Source organism: Haplochromis burtoni, unplaced genomic scaffold, assembly GCF_018398535.1.
Source record: "Haplochromis burtoni strain Fernald_Lab_line unplaced genomic scaffold, NCSU_Asbu1 Contig_123, whole genome shotgun sequence".
NCBI classification, from domain to species: domain Eukaryota; kingdom Metazoa; phylum Chordata; class Actinopteri; order Cichliformes; family Cichlidae; genus Haplochromis; species Haplochromis burtoni.
This window is the reverse complement of record NW_024582484.1, coordinates 1,522,271-1,537,083: the sequence shown is the minus strand read 5'-3', so window position 1 is coordinate 1,537,083 and position 14,813 is coordinate 1,522,271. Positions and strand designations below refer to the sequence as shown.

Genomic DNA, 14,813 nt, shown 5'->3' with positions numbered 1-14,813 from the left:
TTCAATAAAGTCAGCATGTCACTGGAAGAGGTACACTGCTCCAGGCATTCTTACCTTCTCATTGGCCGTCTTGTTAAGGTAATAGTCCCTGGATGGCAGAAAGAGCCCTGATTGGTCCACCTGCAGAAGAGATCGACACGGTGACTCTGTGACAGCACAGGAGTAATTTGAAAGCTTCTCTTTCTGCTGTCGCAGACAAATACAAAAAGCAAACACGTCTGCAGAAGCTTGAAGCACAAGTATTCTAGTGTGAAATAGTATTAAATAGTTTAAGTTAAAGAGGAAACTGAGACAGATGTTCATTCAGTGGCTCATCGGCTGAATGTGTCACCAGGTGTTTCTGCTTCACCTGAATGACGTTGCTGTTGGAGTTTTTGGGATCGGCGCTGACTCCGACGCTGAAGAACGGCTGACCTCGGTACGGACCGGAGACCACCTTCAGAACATCCATGAAGTTGTCTTTGTCCCAGGGGCCCGTCATGTTCCAGCCTCCAATCTGCACACAGTTCACATATTTACTGGAATAACAAAGCAGAAACGTGGAAATCCACGGATGCTAAACAGAACACCGTCATCCAAAATCCCATTTCCTGTAAGTATAGTGATGGCAAACCTAAAGTTCCACGTGCTGTAGATGATAAAGTGATGACAGCAAAGGAAGCCCAACTATCAGGTGCTCCCTCTTTGAGCTGGACTCGGTGGCAGTGGAAAAACAAATGAAAGCGTGTAAATAAAACGTAACACTGACGTTATCACTTCCGTGTGTTTACAGACTGAATCCTAACCCTGTACGCTGATGATACTTTATTATTGATTTTGCTACGTATAAAGTTTCCATCCAGGATTCATTTTACTCCAATTAGGAAACATCCCACAAGAAGGAAGCACAGAATTACTTCAAAATAAAAGCTTAAAAGAAATGATTTTTTTAAAAAACTGGAATAAAACCAACTAAAGATTTTAAAGAAATATTACAAAGTTTAACACAAAGACGCTGCTACAGTCCTGTGATAAAGGGTCCAGGTGAAACTACTGTAATACCTGCAGTTCTGTTATTTTATAGTAATACATTTTATTGTAACTGATCAAACAGGAAGTTTGAAGTCGTAGCAGAGCGAGAGCACGCTGATTGGTCCAACAATCATGTTTATAGTGTTCATGAAGTTTCGATGGAATAACACGTTTGCTTTTACTTTGTGTTGAATCGTGCAGATTTCTGTGTTTTGTTTTGATTTGGGAAGCTTCTGAGCTACAACGATGAATGTGCAATAAATGGAACAACAACGTTCCCGAGTGTGGACTTCGCTCCACGTCCTTTACTTTGGGATCATTTGATTAAGCAGCTTGACTGTGGTCACAACACAAAATTAAACCGTTGTGGTAATTTGTTATGATAACATACAAAATATCCTCAGTATTGTATGAATGAAAAAGGATTTTCACCACCAACCACAAAGATCCTGAGGGTCATTTTACAGTAAAGAGATGAAAACAATAATGTTTCCTCGTTAGTCTCTCGTTTCTCCTGCGTTTCATTCTGCAGGACAAAAACCCTCCAAACTCACTTCTGTCTCCAACCTTAAACACTTGGAGCAAATTTGCCTGAGTGATGCGGTTGCCATGGTGACCGGCTGTACCTTGGTGATGAGGTCTATGAGAGGCTGAGCTCCGAGCTCTTCGATCCTCTGGGTGTTGAGGCAGGACAGGTAGTAGGACTGAGTCTTCCTCTCTGCTTCGCTGCTGCCGTTAAACGTCCCGTTCTCTAAAGAATGAAAACAAACTTTGTAAACGAAAAAGTCCGCGTTTAGAAAGCTGGCCGTGTGCTCGTCTTTAACAGTAAAATTTCACAGTGTTAACAGGGTGAAGCCAGCAGCGAGACCATTAGCTAGTTAATGATCTCTGCACGCATCTCTCCGCCCGCCGCCGTACCCAGCAGGTGTTTGAGCAGCGCCTGGTTCTGCTCCCAGATGCTGTTGAAGGTGGACCAGCGCGAGCGTCCGTCAGGCAGTGGGTTCTTCCTCATCCAGCCTCCGCAGGCAAACTGGTAGAAGTCCTGGCAGGGGTCGGCGCTGCGGTCCATCGCCTCCACGATCTGACTGGCCACAGTGACACAGGCCTCCGACAGGCACAGGCCACGCCCACTGTCTGCAGAGCATCATGGGTGAGAAAAAAAGTCAAGGTCAAAGAAAAGAGTTGTAATTATGAGAGGACAGGAGGACGTCATGAAGGTTATTATGGAGGCAGAAAAGATAAAGATACAGAAAGGAAGGAGAATGGAAAAGCAAAGAGATGGAGACAAAGAAACAAAAGAAAGGAGGAGGCATGGGAACGATCCATAACGCGGGTGAGGAGGAAAGAGAGGAAAGGCGGAGACAGGAAAAAAGGAAAGGCTGAGGTGGACAGAAGGGCATCGGGAAGGAAAGGAGGACGTAGAGATGGAAAGGCAAAGGTGTGAAGGTTAAGGAGGAGCAGCAACAGAAGCCAACACCAAGGAAGCAAGAACCGAAAGAGACGGTCACCGAAAGGGGGAAGGAAAGGAGGCAAGAACTGAAGGAAAAAGGAGGTAGAGGAGTGAAGGAGGGATACATCACCTGAGCTGAAGCCGAGTCCCAGGACCACCAGGCAGGCCAGTAGAGCCAGGAGGGCGGCCAGCAGCAGGACTGAGAGCAGGACCTCCAGCTGAGTCCTCCTCCCCAGGATGTCCACACCACCCTTCCTGAAGCCCACCTGAGACACAAAGACGGTGTCATCCATCCATGACCCAGGTAATGGTCATATTTAAGCTCAAATCCACATTTAGGAAAACTGTCTTCAAATCTCGATGAGCTGTGGTGAAGTTAGAGCGCTGACCACAAGGTGTGCATGTCACAGTGTCGGGATAATGTCCCACAATGCAATGCACGCATCAGGAAAAAGTCTGTTTACCATTTACTGGGATTATACATGGATGTATGTGGACACAGGGATGAGCGACGCCACCTGTAGGATCGTACTGGAGCTGCTATGAAGTTCACTTCAGCACCTTCAACTTCAGAAGCTTCAAGTACTGAAAGTGTTTTCTTTGTGCTGCTGTGGAAGCGCAGCACAGTAATCAGAGAGCTGCAGCGTGTCCTAGCGGCTGCTCGAGCACACGGAGCAGGTCAGCCTGACCTCAGGCTGGTTCACATCGTGTAATTACTCACCTGGATGATTGAGAATGCATCAAGACACAAACCAAGGCTGCAGATCAAATGTCCACAAACGCAGAGTCTGTTTCCCGTTTCATGCCCCAAATAGTTTGATGCACTCTGTGATTTATTTGCTATTTTTTAATTATTGTGTAACCTCTTGGTTACATACAATACAGCTTTATTTCTATAGCACATTTAAAACCAAAGGTACAGACAAAATAAGAAGTAAAACATTCGTTTAGAAGATAAAATTACAGGGTATTCATAAATATAAGGTAAATGCAGTGGGACATTAGTAGAAGATAAGTAACATGAGGGTGAAGCATGGGGGAAGTGCACTAACGAACTGAAAACGCTCAGTCGAACAGGTGAGTTTCTAACTGAGATTTAAATGAGTAGATGGAGTCAGAGGCGCGAACAGCAGGAAGATTGTTCCGGAGGCTCGAGGCTGCCGGGCAAAAGCACCTCTGGTCTTTACCAGGATCCAGGCTGAACCGAGAGCAACTGTCCTGATGACCTTAGGGCTCTGCCAGGGGTATATGGAAGGAGTTCAGTGAGGTAGCACGGCGCAGTATTGTTTATGATTTTAAAGGTAAGCCACAGAATTTCAAACTCAATTCGGTATTTGACAGGGAGGCAGTGCAGGTGAGCAAGGACTGGGCTGACAGAGGCAAACCTTGTGGCTCCAGTCAGAAGGCGTCCGGCAGTGTTGTGGACAAGCTGCGATCTATAAGAAGGGCGGAGACCAAAGTAACGGGATTACAGTCGTCTAATCTAGAGGTCACAGAAGTTTCTCGAGGTCCTTCTTTGGTATGTAGTGCTTGGCCTTGGAGATTTGATGCAGTTGGTAGAAACTAGATTTAACTACAGAGGATACTTGCTGTCAAACTTAAAGGAGCTGTCAAAGAGAACACCTAAGTTGCTAACAGTGCCAGAAAGAAAGGCGGCAAGAGTGTCAGCAAACTGGCCCGTGAAGCATGGCTGTGGAGCAGCACGATTTCTTCTCATTCAATATCAGAGAGCTATCAGAGCCAGTAGCGCTGAAACAGTGTAATGACGACGAAATGTCAGCCGAAAATAAATTCACATCCACAGTAATTAAGGTCCTGATAGTGACGGACGATGAGGCCGCACCGTCTCCACCTTCTAACATATCCTCATTTTAAACTGATTTATAAGTGCTCAGCGTGTGCAGAAGTCTTGAATCGTTTTCTTGCCAGTAGTCAGACTCTCCTGTAGGTTCTTCTCTGGCTCGCTGACAAAGTACTCGGCAGATGTTTTTCACTCATTCGCAGTCCCATCCTCGTGCCTGACCATTTTCACAGCAACATGAACTCTGACCTGTGTGACCTCAGCAGATGAGCCTGGGCTGTGTCTGGTTAGCAGAGGACCAGCTTCATGGTGATGGAAATGCTGCCCAGCACATGATGGTGGACCTCAGCACCACTGAAGCCATGTGGGATCATCCTGACAGAGCACAGAACAAACGCAGAAACATGCAAAGAACAGCTTTGAATGTCCTTCAGGAAGCCTGGAGAACCGTTCCTGGAGAACCGTTCCTGGAGAACGTCACAGAGCTGCCTGAGAGCTGCTTCACACTGATACTCAGCTTTCGTCTGAGACGCTGGGTTTTCATGTTTGCAGCAGTTCTCCTGCACAGTTCTGTGATTTCAGACATCCTGCTTGTTTAGTGCGTGGTTGCGCTGTGACGTAACTGGAAGCCTGCGCGGTGCAGCACAGGCCTGATGGATTAAGAGGTTGCAGACGTGGGGCCAGAAGTTTGTGTCTGAACGCTCTGTCCTCCCCTCGCTGCCAAAATGTTCCCCAGCAGCCTTGGTGGCGGAGCTCCAGACCTCCTGCTGCTCCTCTCTTTGTTGGTGGTGGACTCACACTGCGGGGCCCCTGTTGGGTTTTCAGTCTGACCCCGCAAAGGCCTGCATGCAGGGGGTTGATGCCACTGGGTCTGGGACTTCACCTGGGACCAGTTAAAAGGCTTAAAGTGGTTTCCACTGTCGCTCAGAGCTGCTCTCTGTAAGGCTGAGAGGTCGCGACCTCGCCGTGACGCGCCTGACGCTGCGATCTGAGCTTTACAAATAAAATGAATTTCCTGTAGATGTGACGTGTTTGCCGCGTTCACTGACCTCCACTCTGTCAGGAGACGAGGCCGCCTCAGCCGGCACGTCGGACACCTCCTCCTCCTCCAGGGTTGCTCGCTTATAGCTGGACATCTGTGGAGAGAGAGGCAGGCAGTCAGAGACGTGCACCCTGACGCATACATAAGAAAAACAGCCGAGAAAATTGAATCTGCGGGGCGGAAACACAGAGCAGAGCTTCTGGAAACGCTGCCAAATGATCATCAACCTTTATTAAAACAGAGCCTCTCAGCCTGGCTCAGCTGCAGCATCGACGTAGGAAGCACTGCTGGGTCTGACAGGGTGGGGTTACAGCTGACCTGCAGTCACGCTGCACACAGACGTGAACCGAGGATAACTGTGACGAACACGTTTGTCCCTGGAGCCTGTCTTTGGGTTTCAAGGATGGCTTTCATTATTAATGTAAGAGGAACCTGTTGAACCAACAGGTGCACACACAGAAAACAGGTGGGACTCAGTGAATCACACGCGTGTCCACGCTACACCCACAGGTCAAACCTGTAAACTCAGTTTCTACACTAAGATCACTAAAAGGCTGATTTATTTGACTTAATCTGAACAAAAACAGCTGATGTCCTGATGCACGCTCAATCATCCAGGTAAGGAAATCCCAAAAGTCAAAGGAGCTTTTAAAGAAAAGTGTCTGGACTTCTTTAAGTTGCTTGAAGACGTTTCGCCTCTCATCCGAGAAGCTTCTTCAGTCCTGAACTGAAGAAGCTTCGATCTCCTTTGACTACGATGACCTGGATGACCGAGAACCTTCACAGACATGAATCCCAAAAGGCTGATTCTGCTCATCTGTTCGCCCTGAAACCAGCAGCACTGAGTGAAAGGAGGGAAAGACCATCTCTGAATCGAGGAGGGGGCCTAAGGGTACATCTGTCACCAAATGCTGTGATTGCAGCCTTTCCCCAACTCTCTGTGAATGGGACTCATGGTTATTGATCAGTGGGCTTTGATTCAATTCAATTCAATTTTATTTATATAGCGCCAAATCACAACAAAAGTCGCCTCAAGGCGCTTCATAGATACAGAGTAAAACCCAACAGTCATATGACCCCCTATGAGCAGCACTTTGGCGACAGTGGGAAGGAAAAACTCCCTTTTAACAGGAAGAAACCTCCGGCAGAACCAGGCTCAGGGAGGGGCGGGGCCATCTGCTGTGATTGGTTGGGGTGAGAGAAGGAAGACAGGATAAAGACATGCTGTGGAAGAGAGACAGAGGTTAATAACAGATATGATTCAATGCAGAGAGGTCTGTTAATACATAGTGAGTGAGAAAGCTGACTGGAAAGGAAAAACCCAATGCATCATGGGAATCCCCGGCAGCCTACGTCTATTGCAGCATAACTAAGGGAGGATTCAGGGTCACCTGGTCCAGCCCTAACTATATGCTTTAGCAAAAAGAAAGTTTGAAGCCTAATCTTGAAAGTAGAGATAGTGTCTGTCTCCTGAACCCAAACTGGAAGCTGGCGAAATCTGGTGGCGTTTACATGAGCCTGTCAGGAGTCGGGCTGCACAAATAAATATCAGCTCATGTTGAAGTGTCTCAAAGGTGTTGGTGTGGAGGCCAAAACAGGCCGCAGGCGTAGCAGCACTGACAACAGCTGATGATTTTGAAATGGAGATGGAACAATTTCAGAATAATGGTCGTCAATGAAAACAAAGACTCATCAGAGAACCTGGAGGAATCGCAGGGACATGGCCGATAACTGCGACCTTCATTAAAACATCCACGCTCAGCAGCTCGACGTGTCGTCCACACGTGCAGGCTACTGCTCCATCACGGAGAAGGAGCCAGGTGGAGGAGCGTGAACCCAGAAACAGGACGAAGCAGAGCCAGCACCGCCGGGCAGCTGCTGTCCTCGGCTCTCAGACCATCACAGACTGGCGTTGGCGATGAGCGTGGACTGTCCCTGCGAAGGACTCTGTGTTTGTGCTGCGACAGATGAATAAATATGAGAAACGTGCAGCTTGTGCAGTAAACTGAGAGCAGAGCGGGGCTCAGCATGAGGAGACAGTTAACTGTGATCAAATAAATCTGCACTTCCTCTGTTTACCCTCGGCCCCCTTCTCCCTCCTCCCACGCAGACTGCACCTCCACCCCTCGCTCATTGTGTGGCAGAAGCACAAACAGCACGGCGCTCCACCCTGCAGGGAGAAGCGAGCGCTGATCCCGGACCAGGGCAGAGACATAAACTCAAACAGCTGCGCTCCGTTTTCACAACACCAGCTCACATACTGCTTATGGGCGCCATGGAAACCACCGTGTGCGGTGCTAACTGTTAGCGTGTTAGCAGTGAAGCTGTGCTGAAGGCGTGAGGAGGATGATGATGATGGTCTGAACCACAGTTTACAGCTGATCTGAACTCTGACCAAAACTATGCAGACGCCCCCCTCGCCCCTCCTCCACCCTCACCCCCCTCGCCCCTCCTCCACCCTCACCCCCCTGCACTTTGTAAGAAATCCCACAAAGTGGAGCTTCGTGTTGTTTGTGCTGAGTAAATGTTTCCCTTCAGGCCTGCGGGGGCGCGACCGCCCCTGGGGGGGCTGAAGTTTGAAGGTTTCACTGCACTCTTTCCTTTTTGAGTAGTTTGACTTCATTGAGCGCTTTGGTTTTCGTCACCCTCCAGTGAAATATGATGTTTTTACAGGGTGTCTTTACTGTTGTGAATCACAGGAATGTTTCAGGGCAATGAAGCAGATGATGAGCAGGTTGGTGGGGGCCCCGAGGGCCGACACACCTCAGAGCCGCCGTCCTGTTTCAGCATCAACCGATTGTCGCGCTCGTAGAGGGCGACTCCTTCATAGTCTGACTGTACTGACGTCTACGCCAAACGAGGCTCTGCACCAGCTGATCTGCGAGCACAGTGAACTCTTTGCTGATGACTTTATAGACTCAGCCGCTGGTTTCATGTCTTAATAAATAAAACACGAAGTTCATTTTGAAACGATGTCCCGTTTGAGTCAAGGAGCAGAAAGCAGGGGAAGATTAACGAGCGGGGCTTTGCTGTGACTGCAGTGCGAGCTTGCAGCGTTCCTCAGTGTCTCGGACGGATCCACCGCCCGCTCGCCAAAAGCTCCGACAGCAGAACCGCTCAGTGCGAGGCCTAAAGAGCAGACCTGACAAGGGGGCGTGTCTGCAGCTGCGACCACCCCGAGGGCGTCGCACCTGAATGTGCAGGCCTGCAGTCGCACACGTCTCGTGGTTTCACACAGACGCTTTTACGTGACCTACGCTTACATCAAAGGCAACTTTTGTAAGTATCCTGAAGGAACAGCCCCCCCTGATACGACCTTTGACGGTTCAATCAGAAACAACACAAAGAGGGACTTTCCTAAAAGCTAGATGTTGGCGAGTGTGATGGCTTCAGACAAGCGTGGGCCCGCACATGAGCCCGAGTGAGTGTAACCATGGAAACGTGCGTCACACCGACACTTATCCGAGTCGACCTCAAACAGCCGACCCCACGCGAGCGTGCGAGCGCCGGCTCAGAGCGGGCGTTTGCCGTGAGGATACGCTCCAGCTGGCAGAAGAATAACCGCTGCCCAGGAACGAGCGGCGAGCTCCAGCAGCTTCTGAGGATGGATTTCTCCCACCGCGGGTCACAAAGGAGGCGCGGCAGCAGCTCTGTCTCAGTGTCAGCGGAGGGTGGGAGCGTCTTCCGGTCTATCCTCGGAGGCTCCGCGGTCTCACGGTCCTGCTGTCCTACAGGAAACCAAAGGTTTCCAACTGTTTCCTTCCTCGGGACCCACACTCGGGGGCCGTCTCTCTCTCTCTCCCTGTCTCACTCTCTGTCAGTGTCTCTCATCCGGCTCTGTTCTCTTTAATTGATGACGCACACAGAGGGGGAGAGAGGGGGGAGTGGGTTGCTAGGAGACAGGAGACAGGAGTGTGTGTTATATCTCTCTGTAGAGGTTGATGTCATTGTGTGTGTGTGTGTGTGTGTGTGTGTGTGTGTGTGTGTGTGTGTGTGTAATTAAATAATGCCAGTGAATCATCTCCATTCAGCTCGGATGGAGTTCACTGCAGCTTATATAACGCCTGTCTGTCTGTTCTGGATGTGAAGTCTGCTCTTTTGTCCCCTCGCAGCCTCCGTACTCAAACACATGACCTGAGGTACAAACACCTGAACACGAGCTTCATCTGCTGCTGACGGGCCTGAAAAACTCCACATCCAAGAGCGACAGTAGCCAGTACATCGCTGCTCATCACTCAGAACCAAGCAGACGCCCGAGGACACCAGCGAGCCCAAAAGTATTTGGACACTCTTGAAAGGATCTGGATTCACGTGAATCATCTGAACTGCTGTAAAAAGTCTGTGAAAAGCATCTGATCTCTGGTGCAGACACGTTGCCCTCTCTGCTCACGCTCTGCACCGTCCTCCATCACAGACTCTGGGCTTCTCAAGTGTAGCTGGATTTCACCTCATGCAGGAGACGTCTTCACTTTGAAACGTCAGACGTAAAGGAGGTCAGGTGTTTCTTTTTTTAAGTACGTCAGACTTCAGACCATGACTGGGATGACTGGGAACCTACAGAGATGATCCAGCACTCGCTTTGATTTCACAGAAGTTTGCAGAGAAAAGCGTCTGGACTTCTTTAAGTTGCTTGAAGCCGTTTCACCTCTCATCCGAGAAGAAGTCCAGGTGCTTTTCTTTGCAAGCTCCTGTGACCACGATGACCTGGATGACTGAGAACCTTCACAGACAGAAGTCAAAGTTCTTCTCATTAATGTAGAAGACAGAGCATCCAGACTCGCAGGCTCAGAGGTTGTGTTTGGACTTCATGACCTGAACATTTCTCAAAATCCCACAGCTTTGCCTGGAATAATTCAGGGAAGCTAGCATCACTCCGGCGCTCCAAAGCGTCTCCTTCCAGGTGAAGCTGCGACTCTTTGAGTCTTTCATACTGTTTTGTTTTCCATGAACTCGGAATCAGTGCACAAAGAACCAGCTGGACTGGTTTTCCACCCGATGATACGCATCATGCTCGATGCAAACAGAATAACCATAATGCACCAGTCCTCCCCGAGGGAGGGAACAGAGGAGCCAGATTATCCCTCCTCCTCTACCAGCTTAAGACACTAGTAGAAAGTCCCTTTACTTTTGGAAAATAGAATTTGTATATCCTCTACAAGGTGTTAGTACACGTGGAAAATGTAGTTATGCTATAAAGACTAGACAGAGTCTTGGAAAAACGAGACCCGCCCTGTAAAAAGCATCAGTGGTCTCAGGAGTCCGCACTGATCCTGCAGACTCGTGTGTTTAGTATTTGCTGTCGTGTTCCACAGAAAAAAACACGGTGATGCTGGGTAACAGGCATCTCCGAAAACATTAGAGCACTTGTGCAAATATGTGATGTCCTGATGAATCGAGCAGATATTTGAAGTTTACACAGAAACATTCTCACATGAAAACATCTTAAAAGTTTATTTTGTGACCCAGAAAGAGTAATATAGTGGAACCCTGACTTCCAGAGGGTCTTTCCTAAGTCAAAATTCAAAGTCGAAGCACCTTTTTCCATCGCCTTTTGAGTGAGGCGATGCTGGCTGAAGACGAAGTTCTTGGTGGGGGAGGAGGTGGCGGAGGCTGAAGAAAGCATACGTATGCTTTCTTCAGCCTCCGCCACTGCCTCGTTAGAGTTTTGGACGAAATGCATTCTGGGATGTTGCATTTCATCATTTCGAGCTGATTGGAGACCAAAACAGCCAATCAGATTTTTTTTGCATCCAAGTCTGCAATAAGGATGTTTAGCTTCAGCTGCTGATGCGTCTCAGCTTCCCTCGATTCCTGGGGCGGGGCCATCTCTGTCAGCGTTAGTGACGTTGTCACGATCCTGGGTCTTTTGACTCAGCGTTTTGAGTTTTAATTAATTTTGATGTTTATGGTTTATGTTTACGTCCATTAGCTTATCTAAGTTCGTTTGCTTGGTAGTTTCCCCTTGTGTTTCGAACCCCTGTGAAGTCTCCCTTGCCCTTCATGTTCTCATGTCTGCGTCTCATTATGTTTCCTGTTTTATTTTGAAGAGGTCCTGTGTTCCTGTGTTTAGTTTTACTCTCCCGTTGTGACGTTGTTGTGTTCATGCGTGTCAGCTGTTTGCATTTCCCTCGATATCCTCCTGTGTGGATTTGGTCCGTGTGTTTTCAGTCATTCCTCGTCAGGTCGTCTGTGTGTTCACGTCTCCAGGTATCCACGCCAGGTTTAAGGTTTTTTCATGTTTTAGTTTTAGTTCCCCCAGTTTCGGTTATTGTTTAGTTTCACCCATGCCCTTTGTTTGTATTTATTTTGCCAGCCTTAATAAACTGCTCGTTTTCTGTTCATCCACGTGGCGTTTCACATTGTTTCGGTTTGCATTTGAGTCCTGTTTTCACAACAAATACAGTCTACCTCTGCCAGACTGTGACACACGTGTATTTAATCTTTATTCTGAACCTGACCAATGAATTTTTAGTGTTTCAATAAAGACAAACTTAATTACGGTCCTTTTGCTAAAGCCCTCCCCGACAGCTTGACGCTTTTTACCCATCTAAGTGTTGCAGCACATTCATCCGTCATCTTGATGACGCAGTGCAACGGTCAACTTGGCAAAATTAAGCAGCTGTTGCTTTCCAAACCTCACAGGAGAGCATGGATGATGCTACACTGCCTACATTCTGCTGTTACAGCGCCGATGCTTCTCATCAATTCTGGGAAAAGCGCGAGTGTAGGAATGGTTGGAGTCTTTGTTGGTTCTAAGTAGGGCTGCCACGATTAGTCGACTAGTCACGATTACGTCGACTATCAAAATCGTCGACGACTGATTTAATAGTCGACGCGTCGTTTGAAGCTTTGTAAGATCCAAAAGACGCAGGAATAAGTAGCAGGATTTAAGAGTGTAATAACGGACTGAAACAGAAGATGGCAGCACTGCATGTACAAGGATGCCAGCTGCCGTTAAACCCCGAAGAAGAAGAAGAGCTGTGTCCCAGAATTCATAGCGCAGCCCAGCTCAGTTTCCAACAATGGCGGCAGCTAGTTAGTTTTAATATTACTCTTATTATTCTTTCTGGGTCACAAAATAAACGTTTAACATATTTTCAGGCGAGAATGTAGCTGTGTAAACCTCAAATATCTGCTCAGTTTATCAGGACACCGCATATTTTCAAAAGCGCTCCGACGTTTTCGGAGACGTCTGTTACCCACTAGCTCGATAGCTAGCCGGGGGCTAGGTCACTAGCGCCGTGAGAACACCGGACTCCCGGCAAATCGTTTTCAAACCCACCGCCGTCTTTCGCTACTCAGGTTAAACATGATATATGAGTCACTTAGATAACTTAAAATGTTATTGTTTGGCTTTTTTAGTATTTTATTTGTTCCTGAGTAAATCGGTTTGGCTGAGATTAAAGTTATAGTTTTTACACAGCTGAATAAACGTCAAGCAGACAGCTGATTATCAGAAGTGTGAGATGCTGGAGAATTTACTCCGGTGTCCTGTTATATTTTAGATAGCAAGGAGTTTATTAAACTTCACCGAAACAATCTGCAAATTTCATTAAAATTTAATAAACTATCATCTTGTCTTTATTTTTAGTTAGCACAGACCTGAAACACTTAAAGCTGTAAGCTAATGATAGTTATATAAGAGCAGATGCTGCTGGTGCAATAAGCTGTAGTTTTACGTCCAATAGATGATGATCTGATTAGTCGACTAATCGCAAAAATAATCGGTGACTAGTCGACTATCAAAATAATCGTTTTTGGCAGCCCTAGTTCTAAGACAACATTCATCAGTGTTCGTCAGTGTCGACCAGCACATCAATGCAACATCTCAGTGTCAGCAGATCGAAGCTCAGCTCACAAAGCTGTTAGAGGCCATCAAAGAGCCTGTGAAGGTCACACTCGGGGACTTTGATCCAATCTGTTCAGACACTGGCAGAAGTTTCAAAAAAAAGAAAAAAACCTGGCTGGTGTCAGAAGCGACGTTTGAATTCCCGGCTTGGTGGGGACGCCCATTCGCCGCCACTTTCACTCCTCGTCTTCGGAGTAAAAGCAGAGCTATCAGCTTAACGCTGACTCAGGCCTTTGTTTGTGCCGTGAATCGTGTTTGCAGTGTAACCACAGAAACCGGCAAGGGTCGCTGAATTACTGATGGGTGAAGAAAACATGATTACGGTGAGTCTGTGCAGAGCCTTTCACGGGCTCTCTAATTGGATTTTGCGTTCCTTTAAGCGGCGCTCAGGAAGAGCTCGGCGAAAAAAAACTGTTCCTGAAGGGGAGCGGGCGCCAACACCCCCTCCCGTGGAAATAACACCGGCTGCTTTAAAGCGGGACTTTCAGCAGGTCTGCCGAGTCAGAAGAAAACAGCGTTTTAAAAACTGCAGCTTCGCTCAGACGGGATTAAAACCGCAGGGGACGTCAGCACTCCCTGTAGTCCCGGATCAGCTCGCTGCTCGGGACGCTGAGCAGGAAAATCACGGAAACCTTCACGCTGCAATCTTCTTCTTAGTTTGGGTCACAGTGTCTACGATGAAGGGCAAGAAAACAAATAGAGAACAGAACAAATCAGGCCTGAAGACCGCTGCACCAACATCCCAGGAAAAGGAGCGAAAACATTCCCCTTACATCAGGTAGCAGCCGCTCATCGTGACCTCCAGTTCTGCTGCAAGCTTTCCTTCAGGGAACAACTACGAAGACCTGAGCAAGTGTCGTTTTGCCTGATTTCCCAACAGATGGATGAACTTGTCTGTATTTATGTTTCCTTTTGGTTTTAAAGGTGACGCCCTCCGAGGAACAAGTCTCGCCATCGTCGGCCATCCCGGTAAAGTTTCCAGACAGTAATCTGAATTCCCGAGCGAAATAAATGAGAAATACCCCATCTTTGATTTAATGGTCACCGAACAGTCGCTGACTGAGATTTTGTTCTGAATCAGGCTTATAATCCCACTTACACACACATCACAAAGCACAGCCCAGACACGTGCATGTCAGCTCACCTGGGCTGCAGGTGTGTCTGTGAGTGTGCATGGCTGCCTCACTGACGGCCCAGGGTGAGCCCGAGTTCATTGCTCCGGGTCACGTCGGTGCTCTCAGACCTAAAATAGCAGCACCGCGGGGGATATGCTGTCCTCGGTGTCTCTGCAGGAAAGACATGAACTTCCTGACCTGATGATGGCTCACAGACACGTGTGTGAAGAATGTGTGTTACACACATACAGCACTAATACTCAGCTGTAATACCCTCAGCCTAACTCACCCTCAGCCTAACTCACCCTCAGCCTAACTCACCCTCAGCCTAACTCACCCTGAGCCTAACTCACCCTGAGCCTAACTCACCCTGAGCTAAACCAAGTCTCACTTTAACTCTAAAAACAAGTTTTCATCTTCAAAAGTTCAACCGACAGGTCAGAAACACCAATCTGCTCTCTGCATACACACACACACATGCACACACACAGACACACACACACAGACACACACACACACACACACACACACACACACACACACAC

At 48.0% G+C, this 14,813-nt stretch overlaps 1 protein-coding gene across 1 annotated transcript in view; it reads right to left on the bottom strand.

The window, feature by feature from the left end:
- ece2b (endothelin converting enzyme 2b) overlaps positions 1–14,813 on the bottom strand; it is a 31,276-nt gene that overhangs the window by 12,445 nt on the left and 4,018 nt on the right. Inside the window, exons 2-7 of the mRNA XM_005929405.3 lie at positions 5,312–5,398; positions 2,592–2,727; positions 1,930–2,145; positions 1,638–1,762; positions 350–496; positions 55–120 (exon numbers count right to left, since the gene is read on the bottom strand). Coding sequence (XP_005929467.1) covers positions 55–120; positions 350–496; positions 1,638–1,762; positions 1,930–2,145; positions 2,592–2,727; positions 5,312–5,398 — 777 coding nt within the window. The remainder of the gene's footprint in view (positions 1–54; positions 121–349; positions 497–1,637; positions 1,763–1,929; positions 2,146–2,591; positions 2,728–5,311; positions 5,399–14,813) is intronic.